Consider the following 19,376-nt stretch of genomic DNA (forward strand, 5'->3'; position numbering starts at 1 on the left):
CTGATTGGCCTTCTTTAATTCCGTGTTAAAGTACTTTAGGGTCACTTCACATGCTAGCCATGTCGATCAAACCCTTTATTTGCTCAAAATACATACCTCTTCTTGGCCGAGTGCGCGGGCCGTACGGAAACTCATAAACCAGATAATGTTTCCATCGTACTATGGCCCAAGTAGCGATGCTCGTGGCTAAGTTGCTAATGCTTATCGCGTGTGACATACAGCCTGACGGGGACAACATTCGGTCATGCGCTACGGCAGATAAAAATAGTTTAGACTGTTATTGTGAGATTTCTATACATAATAAGACTTTCAACATTGATTACACACAAAATCCTATAATTATGGATAATGTATGGCTTATTTCACAGGGTTAAGAATACGACAGCCAAAAAGAATGACTTGTGTGAGTATAGATTTTGTTTTTCTTGTGACTAAAATACAACTGCACACGCACTGCAGCTAAAAAATAATTAATTCTAATTAATTAATTAATTCTTACGAAAAGCTAGTAGCAAAAAACACCATTCCGTCGCACGCTATCGTGGCCACCTTGACAGTTATGCGAAGTAGGCCAATAAGGATGCGTGAAACATCTTCTGATACGACGCGCGCTTCATTGGCCACCACAGTTTTGTAAAAGCCAATAAGGATGCTGAAAATGTACTGTCTGATTGGTGTCAATGTCACTAGCTAAACATTACGGCATAGAAATGCACATCAGAACACAACGGTTCTTGCATGCTGTCTGGCAAATGTCTTAAAACTATGTGGCCACGGTATTTAATATGCGTTTTTTTTCGTTTTAGTAATGATTGAGGCTGCCAAAACTGGAGAGCTAGAAAAGGTAAGAGTATTTCTATATTCTTCATCGTATTCCAGTAAAATGGGTTGGTTGGAAATTGTTAAATTGGAGGCCAATGAAAACAATCAAGACCTTCGACTGATGGCCTTGGAAATTATAAGGGTGGCTTTGCAGTAGATCACCCTTCTACCTGCAACTTCTCCTTTAACTTTATGTGTTTATTGGTGTCAAGGTTATTGAGCTCCACGAGGCTGGTGTGAGTCTGACGGTAGGAGACCATCGAGGCTGGAGGCCGCTTCACTACGCTGCAAGACATGGCCACAAATCTATTATCACCTATATCATCTCCAACGGTATGTTTTACTTTCCCCCTTCCCCACCTACAACCCCTCTTTTTGTTTTTAAAACGTGGAAACAAGGCTATTATCACCTATATTATCTCCAACGGTATGTTTTACTCTCGACCTCCCCTCCCCTCCCCACCTACACCCCTCCTCTCGTTTTTACGGCGTGGAAACAAGGCTATTATCACCTATATCATCTCCAACGGTATGTTTTACTCTCGACCTCCCCTCCCCACCTACACCCCTCCTCTCGTTTTTACGGCGTGGAAACAAGGCCATTATCACCTATATTATCTCCAACGGTATGTTTTACTCTCGACCTCCCCTCCTCACCTACAGCCCTCCTCTTTTTTACGGCGTGGAAACAAGGCCATTACCACCTATATTATCTCCAACGGTATGTTTTACTCTCGACCTCCCCTCCTCACCTACACCCCTCCTCTCTTTTTTACGGCGTGGAAACAAGGCTATTATCACCTATATCATCTCCAACGGTATGATGGTATTTATTCTTTTTCTTTCTTTGCCAGCCGTCCCCCATCACCCTCACTTTTCTTCAAGACGTTGCAAGGCATGTCCACAAAGCTACCATCTCCTAAATGCTCTCTTAAGGCATGTTTGGCCCCCGTCCCCAACCTCGCCAAACTTCTTCCAATACTATATTTATTCTTTACCCCTCCCTCACCTTCCTGTTCCTTCCACACACCTCTCCCCGTCCGAAAAGCATAACCATAGGGCTATCTATTTGCAGTTCCAAGATGTGTGCTTGATCTAGTGGAAGAGGAAAAGTAAGTTTCACCCTTGTCATTACGTACTATTATTATTACTGGCATACCATTGCTATTACCATTATTGTCAACGTTACACCAGTCCACAACTTTACACACTACTGGTACTCCTTGATTTATCAGGGGTCAGACTGCGCTGCACAAGGCTGCCTTCTACCAAAGGAGGACGATCTGTTCTTTACTCGTACAAGCCGGGGCTTCGCTAACAAGAACAGATTACGACGTAAGCACATGCTACATTTCATTCTCGCCTCACCTCTTTATTGCATTCAAAAATGATATCCCTAAAAATAATAATTTTTTTTTGGACTGAATTTATGCCTAATTTGTTATTGGACTTTTCATGGAAATATCTACGATTTTCAGGGAATTATGACGAATTTGTTGTTCACGTTTTCAGGGAAATATCATATATTTGTTCCTCGAATTTTCATTACAATTTCATGGATTTGTTCTTGGGTATTTCAGGGAAATACGCCACGAATTCAAGCGCTAAAATGTCAAGATAAGGAATTATCCAGATACCTCGAAAGTAAGATATCTAGAAAGTAAATTTAACTAACAATTGAGATATGTAGAAGATATCTAGATAACCTTAAGCCAAGAGGCAGCTATCTTATTATTATTTTTTTTCTACCGTCGTCGTCATTGTTTATACTGCGCTCATATGAGCAAATTCAAACATTCAAATTCAAGAATTTGATAGCCATATCGGACGAATCAGACGTCTAGATGTCGTCGAATTCGCCGCCGCGGCAGCAGACAGACCTGGCGATTTTCAGCCTGCGGTTAAAGCCGCATTGTCACCAGTTTACTTCCGATCGATTACGTAACAATCTCCAATGATTTTTAACGGAAAACGCGAAAGATATTTCAAAATATTGAAGGCAGTGTGTTTATTGGAAGTTTCTTTGAGGATTTGATTAATAATTTAGAGCGGATGGCCTGTTTAATATCTCGGATTTTAATAGATTATTTTGTCTTTTAACGGTTGAGGTTTCCGTCGGACCTCCGGAAGTAAACTGGTGACAATGCGGCTTTAAGATTCGCTCGTATGAGCGTACAAAATTGCTTAGTTCTTTCTTTCTGCAGCTCAAGAGCATCTACAGATCGTGGCGGCTGAAGACTATGAAACAGCTGTGTAGCTACCGCCATCCAACCACTCCTCATTCGTATGCACCAATCAGGAAGCAAGCAAGCGTAAGGCGTCTCAACCAATCAGATCAAAGCTCAGGTCAGGCGGATCAATTAGTGCAATTATCAGGCCCTCAAGCAGATCCCGCCAACCAATTAACGCAAAGATATACAAATCACAGCTTATTCCAAATCATCCGTTGACCCACTTGCGAGGCGCATGTTTTCAAAGCCTTTGCTAAAATGGTGATTTTTTAAATTAAAAAAACTTAAACAAGACTACAAGCTCATGCAAGTCGGATTTACGTACTTCAAACCAATGGGACTTGCACTAAGACATCACGTGACCTTTCTGGGTGGCAAATTCAACCGTCCCCGTCCCCGTCCCCGTCACACCAGAGAAGGACGAAAAAATAAAATATTTAAATGAAACTATACCCTTTATGAAAAAAAGGAATTCTGGCTTTTTTTTGTAAACGCTGAATAAGTTGCTTTTTGTTGCTGTTATTTTGTCGCACTAGTTTGCCACCCAAACAGTCACGTGAATTTTTAGCGCAAGTCCCCTATTACAATATGTCCGTATGCTCGACGACCCAGCCTTCATTTTAGAAACACTCGCAGCTTATGCACACAGAGCAGTAACAGTTGTCGCGTAATAAGAGCCAATCAGGCAATAAAATGCGGATAGTTTAATTTTACATATGGTGTATATACATGGCCCGTAGCTGTCTGCTGGTCATGGCCGGGCCGTTGGATAGACTCTTCACGATAACAAACCTCCATACAACGGACGTCCGTGTATACACCTATTTCAATAAACCTTGTCAGTGCAAATGGCGAATGGCAAATGGCAGTTCAAAGAGTAATCAATGCTTATAGGTATAATTATTTTTAAGAATAAAGAGGATAAAGATGTAGTAATATAATCTAAGAAATTATCCATATTTTTCTATATTCAGTAGAAATTTGACGAGTTCCATGGGATTTTTTGATAGAAAAACTGCCATTTGACATTTAGCATATTTAGAAATAGGTGTATAATGGGACGGACCTTCCACTGTATCAGAATTTCACTCGTCATGTCAAATAATTTCAAATCAATTATAATTTACTAAGTATTTAATAGATCTATTGATCAGACTTCATATTTCAAAAGCATCATTTTCGAGACCGGGTACTAATAGCCATTAGGGACCTTACGCAACGACGACGGCGGCACAAGGAGAGCACGACCAAATAATCCGTCTAGCGCTCAACTTTAATCTAGTTTTGATTAAACTAGCTCGTTTTTATAGTTCAATAAGCAAGAGGCATTGCTTTTGTATCTGGAACACAGATAGTTTGGTTTACAGCGCCTATTCGCTGTGGGAACTTGTTGTTTCGGCGTCGTGGTTTGGAGGAAAACGGGGGAACTTAAGAGGGCTTTTCACGTCTGGCTCTTTAAATTTTTCATTCTGCCGTCGCCGTTCTATTTACGTAAGGTCCTCGTAGCAGCTTCAGGGTGGATCCCATATTATTTAAAGATAGCACTTCGTAAGAGGGAGGGGTGTGTGTCTAGTCAGTGAGAGCGGTGGGTCGCGTCAGAAGGAGGGGTTAGTGTGAATGAAAAATATGTTCGCCGAAAAATCATTTGTTATTCTTCTTTATATCGAAATTCTTACTTAAAGGAACGTACCCATCCCTCCTACTTACACACCGCTGCTTTAAGGTAGCTTTTGTAAGAAAAATGGTTCTTTACTTTATCAAATTGATTTGCACGTTAGCAGACTACCTATTAAGCTATTACTAACCAAACTACATCTGTCTATCTGAACGAATCAGCTTCTATAGCACCCATATTCTCATGTCTTCGCAAATGAAGATACTAGAGATCCATTCAAAGAAATAAGTCACTATTAGTGATTGTAGAAGGGCAATAGGGCCCTACCTATTAATGGGTTAATGAACAGGTTCAATTATCCACCCTGTCAACCATACAGATTGTTAAGGTACGGCCCGTGTTGTTGCACATGGAGAAGCTTGACTTTTCAGTTTCATTCAGTTTTCTATCCTTTGGCTTATATTATGCATGACTCCTCCGCAAGCATTTCGAGTGTCCTTTCTTTTTTTTTCAGTATTTTTATGAATTTGGATTCCTGTGGTGAGTTGAACTCAACCGGAAGCCGAAAAAATGGAGGAGGACAAAAGAAATGAGATCGTAATCCCTTTTTCCTCTAACCCAGGCCCCACTCTTTTTTGACCACGCCATAGGAAGCCCGAAATCGAAAAAAGCCTTCCAAAATCACTCGAGACGCCTGCAGAGGAGGATAATATTTTGCTTATTAGAGCGTTTTTAAACTCTTAAAAGTTTCTGCATCTGCAACTGTAAAGAAAACGTGGCTATGCTTTACGCTTAGGACTTATTTCAAAATTATATTCGATTTGATAGTTTCAAAAAAGCAAAAATGGCTTAGGAAACGCTCGAATGTTTCCGTACTCGCTAGACTGTAAAACGTGGTGCAATCACGTCTTAGCTTAGAGGAAAGCGGATAAAATGTATAAGAAAGCATTTAACGTCTGGCTAATTTTCTGCCGTTGTCTCCCGCGTTGCAGTCTTGGTTACTTTTTAAATTGGTAGTATGTTTGCATTAGGGTATGTTGTCTCTCTCCTAAGTCAATATAAATGTAGCTTCAGTAGTTGCACAGTGTTTACGTGAAGAAAGAGCTGACGAAAAATGCACAGGCCAGATTACATGTAGTGAAAATGTAGTCAAAATCTACTTTAATTTATTAAAAAAATAAATGGTAAATGCATATCGCCAATGGCGCTTTTAAATAATTCCGAAGTTGTGTTTTCTTGTGCCTAACGCTATTAGTTTGAGCTGTAGTACATTTGGACTGGAGAAAACGGAAGCCGGGATTCACCTAAATTCAGACCGGAAAAAACGGAAGTGTGTTGCTGGTCAAGTGATTTTAGCTACTGGAAACTTCGTGGACTTTTACTTTACGTTGATACAAACCGCTCCACACAATTTGTATTATAAATAGAGCGTAAGCACTTTCAGACAGGGCAGTAGCTGGGGGTGGGGCACGTACACCCCTCCCCCCAATATTTAAAAAATATAGAAGGAAATAACCAGTAGGGGCGTGGCCGTGTCCCCAGATACTTTGTTCATGTTTCTGTATTTTGCCCCTCCCCCCAATATTTTGAGGCCTACTACGGCACTGTCTGATGAAGATGGTACCGCGGTTGGGTCAGCACGCAGCTCTTACAAGCTGCAATTTGATTGGGCAAATAAAACAATATCCGCACCTAGACACAAAGAACGAGAAGAATAGAGACAAAAGAACTCCTTTGTACAACAAAGATAATAGGAGACAAAGCAGCTGGGTACTTACTCCCGCGGTTTAGCGTCCCGGCTGTTTTACGTACCCAATACAGGATATTGATGTTCGATGTGGAAGTGACCTATAGCATAACGTCTTTTCCCGTAAAGACGAGAGATCCTCAGTTCCTATATAGTGCCAGTTACTTTACGCCTCTGAAAAAAGCCCGACCTGGATTTGAACCCACAGGTAGCCCAAGCTCTATCAATGAGTAATTTAACCAGCCGGCTTATCAACCGTTAATAGAGAGAACATATGGAGTTGTTACTTATGACAGCTTGGGCTACCTATGTTCGAACCCTGTGCTTCTTCCTTTAAAAGTGAAGCTCGAAGCACTGCGCTATCACGGGTCCCTTTTGGGGGAGATAGCACCCCGAAAGACGGGATTTGGGGAGGGGGGGGGGGGGGTCTTCTTAACGGGCTAAACCCACCTCAAGGGCCCAGGATAGAAATTCGTCCAATCATGTTACAACTGATGTGCTATTTGATTGTCCAGGATTGCGTCTAAAATATGCTTGTGTACTTGATAATATAGCTCCTTATATTGCATAGGCGTATCTGACTATTTTCTAATGTTTTTTTAACCTCCTCACATTTATTACCACAACGAGCCATTTTCCCTTGTTGTTCTGTTTATTTTGTACATTTTTGCTATATACATCACTTATAATCATCGTTTTAATCACACTAAACCTTGCCCGATAAAGTTTTGATCTCCCGTAAATATATTTTTTTTTTTACGTTTGAATAATTTATGTTTTTTATTGCAGATGTTGCAAATAGTCTCCAAGAAGCCGATTCTACTTTTGGATTTCCTATGTATTCTTTCGCACACAGGAATCCCAAAAATAAAAGCGGTGAAGTAACCTGGGCTCGTTTCAAAAGTGTTTTGTATTAAAATACATGCCACGAAATAGCGTAGGTAAGACACGTTTGAGATGCATGCTTTTATTCTAAAATTAATTCATTTATAAAACTATTTATGCTTTGTTCTGAAAAGACCAGTTGGGTACGAATTTAGCCCCGTTCTTATTCTAGGGTAATTTTCATAAACTACCTAGCCCAAAAATGATAAATTCTTATAAAACTCTACTCTCCCAGTCGCAAAATCATTTATATATTTTCTTGGATTTTTGTAGACGTTTTAAATGGCTCTTGTTGTCTTAGAGGATGTGTTGATATGAATACTTGCTTTAGTAACGATGTACCAGTGTAGTATTTCATTAAATTATAATATATTTGATTATATCGTTCCATCACATTTCATGCGACAACATTCAGTTGAATTCTATTGAATTTAATTATAGCCGATTATTACATTACCAATAACCCTACGGCTATGTATTTGCAAAACTGCAGACTTTCCACAACTATCTATAAGTCACGTGATCGACGTATTATTTCTTACACCGCTGAGGAAGCAGCAGCCGGTCTCTCATTGGCTTCGGCCGGGACAGTTTCCATGGCAACATACTTGTGAGTATCGTTGTCGATGGCCGTTATGGTGGGGCCTGGGGCGAGATAGGACGCCATTTTGTCGACGATGCTGGGAGTTGGCGCAAAGTCGACGTCATCATAGTCATCCGCTACCGATAGAAGGACTCGGGATCGGACTAAAACAAACAACTCTAGTTAGTTCGCTTTGTCTATCTTAGTAAAATCAATATATCGTCGAGTTTAGATAAAGCCATATATGAGTGCGATCTCAAAAGGTGATTTACCTCAACAGCTCACTCTACTTTTAGCTAGTTCTATTGAGGTCCACAAAGCACGGACTACACCACAGAGTGGGAGTCCTGCTAACGCTTGTACTGAATCGAACCCTTTCTCCTCATGGTTTGTAATATACTGGAAATTTAAGTCAATTTCAGTCGAAGCCTTCATTGATATCTTCTTGTCTGCTACTACTTTTGGTTTTCCCAATTGTCTGCCTGTCAGGCTGTATTCATTCTTGTGACATGTTGCAATTTCGATCTATTTCTTAAGAACCTTTTATTTTGTGTGTAGATAGTAAATAGTCTAAATAAAGAAAAGTTTTCCTTTGTTTTTCTGTTTTGCTTTGTTTGTTCGTGCGTTTTTGATGTAATGGCCCGCTTTCTAGATAATGGGAAACCTGTGGAGTTTGGCAGCGAACCTAAGCCTTGGCTCTTCGGATTTAAATAAACGTCAACACTTTTTCATTTTTTTAAAAACCAATTAACCACCGAATTTCTTCAAGATTCAAGAACCTTTACCGCCAAGCTTTATTCTAAGATGAGCAAAACGTTACAAAAGACGAACTAAAACAAACTACTTGCCAAAGATCTAGGGAGCAAATTACACAGGATTCCCACTAGAAAACGGCCCATTTTATAATGACCAGCTCGACCCTGACCTGAGGGCGTACTGTAGTCCATCGGTTGCTTAGCAACTGTTTTGTCGGACACAGCGTGTGAGTGGAGCGTGATGCCATTTCTGGAGAGAGGACTCCAACTACCAACAAACACAGCGAAACAGAGAACTACAACCTTAAAAGATAAACAAATAACACTCATTGATGACGTCACAGACACACATATACATTACGGTGACGTGACGATATATCACCAGTGTAAATGTTACTAAGACCTATGAAAACTATAAAACATTACAGTGACGTCACTGTATATTGTAAGTGTTAATGTCACTAAGACCTAATATGGATTCTAAGAAAAACAAATAACACTTATTCACGACGTCACAAGCACAAGCTCAAGCACATCTCGTCACAAGCACACATATACATTACTTTGACGTCACGGTATATCGCTGTTCTCACAGAACCTATCAATCGCCTATTGTTACTTTGCCACAAAATTGAAAACTTGATTAGTGTTTTTTTTTACACTTCTTGCAAAATTGCCTGTGTCTCTTATACTAGCTATGGCTCCTCCTATGAAGCCTGTCGTTCTCGAGCTCACACTATTTTTGCACTACCCAAAGCATTAGAATATAGTTTTAGCAGTTACAACCTTGCTATCTACACATTAAAATAATCCCTTATCATCTTACACCTTTATCATGAATAAGAGCCAAAGCAGTGCATTTTATAAATCAAAATGTTAAAACATTGTCAGGTGGTCTTACCATTAAACACGTGCTTGTTTGCGTCGATCGCGCGTTGACTGGTCTCTGGACTTTAGGTGATATCAGAGCTTGTAACTTCTGGAGCTGTCCAATGAGATTTCTACAACAAAATGTTGGGAAAACGATTACACGGGTAGCCTGTGTGTTACTGGCCTGGCAACCTAGTAGAAACAAAATGGCGACTTTCATAAACGCCATTACGGTAGAATTCCGTACTTCAAATTTCTGTCTTTGACAAACAGCACAGAAAGGGAACCACTATGTCTTCAACAAGGTAAACTTGAACAAGGAGCATGGGCAACCGTGAACAGTGAATAACTTCTTAAATGAAATACTAGTAGAAATAAGCTTATAGAATTATATATTTTATGGAGTCGCTTCTTTCTTCTATTAAGACATAAATAAGTTATGAGTTTTATATTTTATTATATTTTAACAAAAAAAAAACATTTTTATACCTGTTTGTGTTCTCCAGACTGTCTAGTTTTTTTCTTAACTCAAGATTTTCGCTCGAGCACGTCTCGACTCTAAAACAAATACAAAATGAGAGATAAGTAACTGTGAGACCACCAAACGTTTCTGACGTTACCATACATATTTAACATTGTAAAATAAAATAAAATTTTACCGTTTTTCTAAAGTTTCCATATATTCTTTTTTCTTTCTTCTGCTTTCTTGTGCAGAAATCTATAAAAAAATAGCACCTTAATATATATGTTTTTAATAACACATACAAAGGGGTCCATGTCATAAAATAATTAAACTGTAAACCGTGCACAATTGCTACTACCTATTATTCAGGGTTCAAAATAGGCTGCATTCATCACCTTATTTTTAATTTTTCTTCTGACTTTTTTCAGCGCTCTCTCCTCAACTTTTGTCAATGGTAGGCCAGACGGGACAGGTAGGCCTTCAGAGATCAGTGTTCTCCTCTCTTCATCTGTGAGAAAGAAGGGCTGCTTCTCTTGGATCTGAAAGGTAAAAGAAGTTGCTTAGAGCAAGAAACAGTTACTATACTATTAATGGTACAGTCTGCTGGCAAATTTGCGAATTTACATGAGTTATGTTTTCCTAGGCTAGTGAAAGAGATGTTTATATCTTTATGGTAAATATATCTTCTGGTAAAATTCCATCCACACTATGATGAAAATGGCCTTATAATTATATCTCTTAAAAGTGTAAAATAATGTGAGGATAGACATTGTTCAACAAAAAAAGGTTTTCAAAACAAAAACAAAACAATATTGTCAAACAAAACAAGCCCAGAAACAGTGTTTCTGGTTCCACCAACAGCATAAAAATATATTGGAAATTATTTCAACGTAATTATTTTTTGTGATATAACACCTTACCTTGGTAATCATTATATTAAGGTACACACTATGTATATAGAAAATTGATACACTATGTTAGTACCTGTAATGCTGGTGGTGTTCTTTCGCCCATACTGGATCCCGACATATCACTGTCAATCTCCAGACTTCTTGGTGGAGTGCTTGGTGTTTGACAAGTAGGGGAGTGGGCCCCGGAGTCATAACCTGTAAATAGTCACATGATCAATATATGTTTTTAACCTTAATAGGTAAATCTTTAAAGTACTCTAAATGGTTATTTATTTTTACTTTTGTTTCACTTGTGTTTTAAGTTAAAACTCTTAGTTTAATTTGTATGAGTTGCAGTATTGCTGAATTATATTTCACACTTTTCTCAAATGTAGATGTTAGTCATGTTAAGGTGTGGTTTTCATCAATTCATAAGAAGTTCATTTAAAACAAGAGCTTTTTAGCCTGGTGTATAAAGAGCTTGAATTTAAATTTTAACATTTTAACTAAATAAGAACTGGTCATAGAAATTTGCTTAAGGCTTTGTTTAGACTCTGCAGTGTAGCTAGCTTTTTAAGATTTATCAAATATGCATCGCTTACTGTGTTGCCTACTGCAAGGCCTGAGCGTGGCGTATTCAGACTGTATAGGCAGCGCACTGCAATAATAGCCATCACCTAAAGCAGTGCAAGCACAACAAGTTTCAGGGCAAAGCAATAAGGACTGACTTGCAAAAGAGGGAGGAGTATCATTTTATATATGTATATTTATATTAAATATTTTTTATTTATAAATTTATTACATTGCATTAACATGACCAATATAAACATCTTTTATTTTCTATAATTTTCAACTGCTAGTAAAAAAACATTCTGGCTTCGCCTTTTGGTGCTTTATGATAGGTTAGTGCCTTTTGAAGAGCGGGCGTGATGGAAAAAGCATTTCAGTGCTGAGCAATAAAATGCTTTAATGACTGACGAAAGCCAGGTGAAATTCGGTTGTTGGAAATTGTTGGCGAGAGTTTGCAGAACATTGAAAATAGCAGTTACTATTTTTTTATTCAAGGAAAAAGGAATTCCAGGGCCGCTTCTTTCTTGTCTACATTTGTATTAAGAGAAGTCCTTATGCAACTTGTGGGCCATGCCAGGGTCACAAAGAGGGAGGGGGGTGTGGACCTCCTGATGCTTATCTCTAAAAATAAGGGGGGTCCGCTTGGCCCACCCTCAGACCCTTGCATTCATACTACGGTGTAACCTATGCTTGGCATTTATGAAGTTTATATCAAATGAGCTGTAATGTTCTATTTTATTTGTACAGCTTTTAAAGTTTGATAAACTAATTGATAATATTTAACTCTACACATTAAAACACCTTCCTTAATTTTCAAATAACAGTATTTTGTTTATGTATTATTTTTGTTTTTTCATATAAAAATAAATAAAATCGCGACCCCAATTCTTTTTTTCCAAAGATCAGCGTCGTTTCTATGGAGTTGTGATAAGCATGGAAGAATATGTTAAATATCCATTCATGCGTTTTCGGCTTACAAAGAAAACACAGCCATTCAACAGTTCGTACTTCATGCAAACAATGATAAAATTGTATTCAGACGAAATTTGACAGCAGTAGGAATATTTGATTAGGTTTAACGGGCTTCCAAGATGTTGTATAGAACTTTTGTAGAATGTAAAAGTTACTTTTTTATCGCAGTCTTAGAAATAGAAAGTCCAAGAGCGCGGTTAATTCAGTAGTTTTAACAAATGCAGGAATTAGTAGCCCAATACGCTTTGTTTAGAACAATAGTTCTTAGCATCTCAAAAGCTTATTTGATATAACTGGGAGATTAGATGGTTCTAAAAACAATAAAAAGGTTGCAGTATTTTAGACACACTCACGTTTACATTATAAAAAAATAATTGTATTCATTTTATTTTGATTCAAGTGCTATCGATTAATCGACACAATCGGACTTTGTTTTTAAAATTAATTTCTTAAAGACAGCACTAGACATGATGAACCTTTATATCTTGAGCTTAAGGGTGTCGACGTCGCAACTTGATACAAGAGAATTCAAACTCAGGTTTATAGAATGAATAACCTTTCTTCTACGTTCTCCTTAATCGTCCGCACGAAAAAAGTATACCTTTTAGGCGCACTTAGTTACATCCGTTTAAACTAACATACAATAATTGTTGACACCACAGAACACTATCATCTTATAATTTCCGGGGTTTTGTAAAGCTATTTTGTTGACCGTATAATTTCCCGTGTTGGTTATCGTCTCAACTTCCGTTATCAAAACGGCAATCCAATCTTGCGTGAAAACGAACAAAGACGGACTAAAAATATTAAAGTTTGGTACCCACATGCATTTTAAAATTTAATGCAATCCTCATGGTTTAAAATCCTTTTTGTTTGCACATCAACTATTCAAAATCAAAGCATCAGTTTATTCTAGTACTACGGTGATATCAGATTTTACGTCAAGTATTTAAGAGTATATTAGGTGGTCCCCTACCTGATTCGGTTTCTGTATCGTCCGAGCTGAAGCCAACAGAGCTACGACTATGAGTTTCAGTGATACATCCTCCATCGTCCACCCCTTCCATGTGACTATTAAACATATGCTGAGACTCAAACGGAGCCGAGAGCCGTCTATTGAATAACACCGGCTTTAAATCGTCGTGAATTTGATCCCCATCTGATGCAACTTTGCTCTCAAAATCCGGGGACCTTGATCGATCCGCGGGCGATTTCCCATACATTGATTCGTTACTACAGTCCTCTGGTAAAGAAGGCATGGGGTCTATACCCAGACTGTTGAGTCCTATGTTCTGGGTTCTAATCGAGCTGTGATGTAAACTTGAGGTGTATTCAGGCACAGAGTAGTTTGAGAGATTTTGCTCCATGCAAGTTGGAACTTCGTCGAAGAAACTAGAAAGCCAGTCGACTGGCTCTTCGCTAGGCTGAAATAAATTTAGTAAAAACACATAAACACACATCGAAAATAATATAGAATAATACCCCTTTTAAGGCCTCACACTGTCAAATTTTATAAAAGTCTTAGAAGCCATTTTAGTGTATGTCAATCTTAAAGAGTGATAGTAGTACGAGCTTACAACTTACCATCGAGTGAAAATGATCTTGGAAGTCTTCTCGAATCATTGTGTCAAAAATTCCTGAATTCGTTGGACAAATACTGTCCAAACAAGGTTCCTTCTTAACTATACTTAAATCTAAATCCATGTTAGAAGGGAAAATTAAATAATTCTTGGGGAGATTTAAGGGAAGGGGGCAAAGTACATGAGTCCAAGGGTAGAAATAGACATAGCTTTGTTCGACCGGGTAAGACTTTATGAATCGGCGCTACCAAAAATAATTGCAGCAATTGACCAATCAGAGGTGAGGGCTTACACAAAAGAAACAAAAGGGATTACCATATTTGGAGGTGCTGTTCTAAATTAGCATAGGTTTTCACAGGCCGATAGTTTTTGTTATGAATTTGGTTATAATTTGCATTCATTGTATCGGGAGGTTGTTTTGTATCACAGGTGATTTTCAGACCCGACTGGTATGCTGTTTGAACTGAGGGGGAGGGAGCTCTCTGATTGGTCAACTCAACCGAACTACAAGGACCTTACAATGGGTAATAGCTCCCGATAAAGGACATTATTTAGAACTTAGCTCCGTTTCTAAGATACGTTTTAGATTAATCTGGTTTCCTTGGAAAAGGCTTCGTATTTTTTTGCCCTCGAAACAATTCAATATAGAATTGAGAAATCGCGAGATGGATTTCCCAATCGTTTTACTTTGTAGCGCGCTTTTTTATGTGGACAAATATTTGTAAATAAAGCTGAAAATGTTACTTTTTAATTTGTCAATGAATTGGACTCTAGTTGTGTTCGTATACAATTCAAAGTAAAAATCAGTTAAAGATACCCCTGGCAACCGTATCGTGCGCGGATGCTATCTTAAGTGAAATCTCGTAAGACTTTCAACAAATTAAATCTACCCTCATGTGAAAGAAAGAACTTGTCTGAATAAAGCCAATTCATAATCGGTTAAAACGACTGTTGGTTATAAGGAACCAAATTATTTCTGGGTTTTATTAAAGAGAAATCTGGATTTTTCTAGGACTAAAAGCGCATGTAATATCTGTATCATTTGAAAGTTGGGTATGATCAATTATCAGTAATTTGATATTATTAATATATATTAATAAAAAAAGGGGGAAAAAGCATTCAAAATTAAAAGCTTATTAATTATTGAAGAACATTTGTTTAAATATAAACGTTGTTTTGAGATGACAATAATAATTCAATCTGTCTGAAGACTGTTTTCTTGTTCTTGGTATTTATTTCGCGCACGGCTGATTTTTGTCATACTCGCAAACTATGAATATCTCGCGTCAGGCGGGCGTTCCAGAACGGTCCACATTCCACACATATTCTACCCTTGTCAATGATTCTAACTAATTTCTAGATGACTATGGATTAAAATACGTATCAATTTTAAATTCCTACAAAATAAATCAGGATAAAAAAAGATTTACTCAAGAAAACTAAGATAATTCGCCAAGTTTTATGTTTTGCCAATCCCAAGCTGTAGCATTGAGATGTTTGGCATTGAAAACATCATGACCTCCGCCCCCCGCTGCTGCTATGTGCATTATGATGAACCAGAAAACAAAATCATGAATTCTAAAACATTAAGAAGGACAAATAATCGAAGCAGCTATGAAAAACTAGATGGTCTGCGTAGGCGTGATGTAGACAACAGAAGCTATAGATCAACACAAGGTTGATAAAATGTTGTACGCTTCTAAGTGCTTGCGCTGACCTTTCCAGGGGGCTTCGAGCATTAGCCCTTCGTTGGAGCAAAAGAAGACGAAGGGTTAACGCTCGAAACGTCAGCGCAACAACCTCTTTGAACGATCTCTTTCTACAGCTTGACAAACAGAATTTGGAATATTTGAATTTCTTTTGTAAGATGTGTTTACGTCATAATCAACATCATGCAGCAAATTGACGCATTTCTCTGTTATTTTAAATCATAGAGGCGGAAATCTTGACTACTTAGGCGACCAACCAAAACGTCAAAAGCCAATTTTGACTGTGTTGACACTCCTCAACCTTCCAAATTCAGAGAGATTTTTGTAAATCTTAAGTGTTTCTACGACAACGCGTCACAGTCCAAACCCGCATTTGCTCTATTGTGACAAGAAAGAAAAGACATAAGATAAAAAAAGAGAAATACTTCAGATAATAAGAGGTTATTTAACAACAATAACAATGTTACGCGTATGATTCCTGATTAATACCTACCAAACTAGAACTCCCATCATATAATATTATAAATAATATTTTCCTATGTCGTATATAAGCTAAACTGCCCTTTTTATTTTGGTTGAGACGTTTTGTGTGAGTGCACTATGAAGTATCCTGTTCCTTGTTTGCTTCACCGGTTAAGGGTTGTTTTCTTCAATCACTTTTCGTTATTTCTAGAACAATTCTTTATATATCCTGCCCAGAACTCTTTGATATTCTAGTTTTTGCCAAACTGCCAGAGCCCCATCATTCGATAATTCATTCTGTTTTCACTTTTAGATCAATGATTCACATTAAAAACTTTTGAAATTATATGGTAAACTCCACGGTTTCAACTCCGTTGACGAAAAATGAGCATTTTTGAAGCCTCTTTTTGGTCATAAATGACGAAAATTCATTAAGCGTCCAGCACTTTGATATTGATAAGAAAGTTACAAATATTTACCGTTATAAAAATGGTAATTACACGTAATTGGACGAAGAAATATTGTTATTTACACACTCATACCATCCTGCGTTTTCTCTAAGCAAGTCTTGTTACCTAAGTTACTATTCTCGTTATTTCTGTCAAAAACACCGGTTTCTATGTGCTGTTGAACTCTTTTTGTCTCACAATGAAATAGAAACATGCCCTTCTGAGACACAATCTTAGCATCGTGCATTCGACAGTTTAAGCAACTCTCTTATATGTCCTGCTTGCAAGCAAGATGTTAGACCAGTTTTCATATGGTCACATGGTTTACGAGAAATGCTGAATAAGTACTTCAAGTAATGGTCATACCAAATTATATTGGGTAGATCTTGATAGATTGACCATACTCATGTCAAAGATGTCTGATTTTTTTTTTTTTATTTTTTTTTTTGGGGGGGGGTATGGCAGTGTTATTGAATTTTTCGCTGTATTTTTAATTGAAATTGATGTGACAAAGTAAACAAAATTGCTCTAAATCTTAGACACTAAGAGCATCACGAAATCTTGTCAACTGGAACGAGAGTTGAGTCATTCAAATGCAAAACAAATTGTGTAAATAGCACAATGAATGCGCGCGCGTACTTGTTGTTTCCCCGTCCTTTTTTGGTATTTTATGTTTGTGCATATTATAAGAAAAAAAAAATAAAACATAGTTTAATATTTAGGCCGAGAATATAAACACTATTCCAAGTCTTTGGAATATTTATATGTCCCTAAAATAATTTCTAATGATACACAAAACCAACAATTTCGATCTTAGCTGCAATCCGTGGTCAGACACGAGTTGTTTGGAGGCCGCCTTCCCATGCCTTCAACTCGATCGCGTCTGAATCTGCGCTTTCGTAACCCAGTATCTTCCCTTTGTTCTATAAGATTTGGTTCACGTAAAATCGCGCGGTGCATTCTAAGGTAGGTTTCTAACGTAATGCACGCGAACTTATAGCTGGAATGGCCTGATTTTGCCGACCTAATCCAGTTGGAGCAGTTCCGTAAAAAAGTCCATATCGGGAATCGGAAACTTTGCGGAATGGGGCCTGTAAAGCCCAGGAATTTGTGGAGGTAGGGGGGGGGGGGGGGTATTCTTGGAATCCCTATGTCTAACAACCAACCACCCCCCAGAGCAAATTGAATCTTTAGATCACCACCCATACTTATTTATTATATTTCATAAAATACATAAATGGGTCTTCACACTAAACCATTTAATATTAATTATAAGGACCGAGTTGATAAAAAAAAGCTTTGTACGGTATTGCGTGGTTTTATGTTACTATATATAAAATACAAAAACCATATCAACTTTTTTGCGAGATACGTGTATAATTTAAATTTTTGAACTAGTTTGAGGTTTGTATGTATAGATACATGTTTAATGTGTGCGATAAATCAAACAATGGTTTTCTACTCTTTTTTTTTGTATACACCTACAGCTGATTATTGTTAACCTTTCCACCTAAACAGTGCAAACGGCAATTACCAATTGCCAGTTCTACTATTGAAAACTACCATGGGTTTCGTCATATTTTTACTGAACGCAGAAAAATATAGATAAATTTTCTCCCAAATATACCCATTTGCCATTTGCGCTGACATTTTTAAATAGGTACATATGTATGCGAGATATATTTCGATGTATGCGAGATTCAGTATAAAATGGATTGACTATGAAGCAAACTGACAAAGCAAATACACTAAACCCTTAAAGAAATATACAAAAATAGCTGCAATCCATGAATTGGTAGATAAAACACGGACGTGCACCCATCTCCATTCTCCCTTTCGAAATTAACAAATTTCTTGAATGGAATTGCAAGAAGCTCTGAAAAACCTACCCCTTTGTTGAGGTTTCGACAAAGTAATACAATTGTTCAAATTAACATTGTTTCAGTAAAATAAAACAAATAATGTTTTTTGATGTGAAAAGTGTTATAAGCCTACTTCATCGTCTGCAATCTTAGAAAAATATACCCTCCATACCCCCCCGTCTATAAATGAATTATATAGATATATATTTTTCACATATTATAATAAAAATACCATTCTTGCGGTACTTATAATGTTATCGTTCCTCAGCCTCGGCCACTACCATATCCTTTCAGATGCGGCATCATTTCCAAAGCACCAGACCATTATAAAATCCGCGATGAGTACCTTTGACGATCGCTGGGCCCTGCGATGTGTTACCGCTGGGCCAGGGACTTGAGGACTTCAAGACAGGCTTTGTAGCAGAAAATGTACTGATCCTATTGGAGAATAATAAAACTTACGGGGGTTGGAAACAACACTTAAATAATAATATTAAAATGAAATAAATATCGCTGCAGAAATGATGGCGTACTATCGCCACTCTTGTAAAGGTCATTATCAATACCATTACAACCCAACAACATCCACCAACTTTGTTGCCACCAGCTCGACAACAATAACAATGGAAAGACCGTAGCAAGCCTCGAAAGATGGGGGGGGGGGGGGGGGGTCAACAATACAGAAAAATTAAGAAAACAGTGGAGAGCACAGCCACGCCCCTACTGGTCATTTACATATAATTTTTGAAAGTATTTTTTTTTGGGGGGGGGGGGGGGGTAGGAGGGGGACGTTCCCCCAGGGCCCCACCCCCTGCTACGGCCCTGAAAAATCAGTGATATAACAGTCTCACTTAGACAGTTTGAAAATGAAAGGATAACCATCCATCAATAAAATCTGATGGTTGATTAAC

The 19,376-nt window shown here is 37.9% G+C and overlaps 3 protein-coding genes and 1 long non-coding RNA gene across 8 annotated transcripts in view; 2 read left to right on the forward strand and 2 right to left on the reverse strand.

The window, feature by feature from the left end:
* LOC5509861 (diacylglycerol kinase zeta) overlaps window positions 1-3,249 on the forward strand; it is a 30,940-nt gene extending 27,691 nt beyond the window's left edge. For 2 of the 3 annotated variants that reach the window (XM_032378878.2, XM_048722855.1), the window contains exons 36-42: window positions 369-403; window positions 807-844; window positions 1,035-1,155; window positions 1,898-1,934; window positions 2,058-2,157; window positions 2,403-2,466; window positions 3,027-3,249. In XM_032378878.2, coding sequence (XP_032234769.2) covers window positions 369-403; window positions 807-844; window positions 1,035-1,155; window positions 1,898-1,934; window positions 2,058-2,157; window positions 2,403-2,466; window positions 3,027-3,079 — 448 coding nt within the window. In that variant the 3' untranslated portion in view covers window positions 3,080-3,249. Of the gene's footprint in view, window positions 1-368; window positions 404-806; window positions 845-1,034; window positions 1,156-1,676; window positions 1,759-1,897; window positions 1,935-2,057; window positions 2,158-2,402; window positions 2,467-3,026 lie in introns of those variants that run through there. The other variant, XR_007306782.1, reaches the window with a different exon arrangement.
* Window positions 3,250-7,048: 3,799 nt separating this feature from the next.
* On the reverse strand, window positions 7,049-14,203 carry LOC5509865 (cyclic AMP-responsive element-binding protein 3-like protein 2). Of its 2 annotated transcripts, XM_032378881.2 has the most exons (10): window positions 13,988-14,203; window positions 13,380-13,827; window positions 11,464-11,538; window positions 10,956-11,077; window positions 10,367-10,510; window positions 10,168-10,226; window positions 9,998-10,066; window positions 9,540-9,639; window positions 8,809-8,941; window positions 7,049-8,047 (listed from the first exon to the last, which is right to left on the reverse strand). In XM_032378881.2, the coding sequence occupies exons 1-10, from the start codon at window positions 14,105-14,107 to the stop codon at window positions 7,839-7,841; spliced, it is 1,479 nt and encodes a 492-aa protein (XP_032234772.1). In that variant the 5' UTR covers window positions 14,108-14,203; the 3' UTR covers window positions 7,049-7,838. The 2 variants fall into 2 exon arrangements, with proteins under 2 accessions (XP_032234772.1, XP_001630366.2); XM_001630316.3 differs by lacking the exon at window positions 11,464-11,538 and having other exon boundaries at window positions 13,988-14,201.
* On the forward strand, window positions 9,671-18,939 carry LOC116616814. Its single transcript, XR_004295465.2, has 3 exons — window positions 9,671-9,813; window positions 10,400-10,517; window positions 18,734-18,939. It is a non-coding gene; the product is annotated as an uncharacterized LOC116616814 (long non-coding RNA).
* LOC5509868 (tyrosine-protein phosphatase non-receptor type 13) overlaps window positions 17,799-19,376 on the reverse strand; it is a 53,555-nt gene continuing 51,977 nt past the window's right edge. For both annotated transcript variants that reach the window (XM_048722857.1, XM_048722856.1), the window contains exon 57: window positions 17,799-18,903. In XM_048722857.1, the coding sequence (XP_048578814.1) occupies window positions 18,841-18,903 (63 nt within the window). In that variant the 3' untranslated portion in view covers window positions 17,799-18,840. The remainder of the gene's footprint in view (window positions 18,904-19,376) is intronic.

Source organism: Nematostella vectensis, chromosome 15 (genome assembly GCF_932526225.1).
Source record: "Nematostella vectensis chromosome 15, jaNemVect1.1, whole genome shotgun sequence".
NCBI lineage: Eukaryota > Metazoa > Cnidaria > Anthozoa > Actiniaria > Edwardsiidae > Nematostella > Nematostella vectensis.

What these genes read in the sequence shown, in the direction of transcription:
- LOC5509865 (XM_032378881.2), bottom strand. Translation starts at nt 14,107, where the DNA reads ATGGATTTAGATTTAAGTATAGTTAAGAAGGAACCTTGTTTGGACAGT. An exon ending in AAGATCATTTTCACTCGATG is followed by an intron (nt 13,828 to 13,987) that starts GTAAGTTGTAAG and finishes AATTTATTTCAG; the next exon opens with CCTAGCGAAGAGCCAGTCGA. An exon ending in GAAGAAAAATTAAAAATAAG is followed by an intron (nt 10,227 to 10,366) that starts GTGATGAATGCA and finishes ATTTTTTTATAG; the next exon opens with ATTTCTGCACAAGAAAGCAG.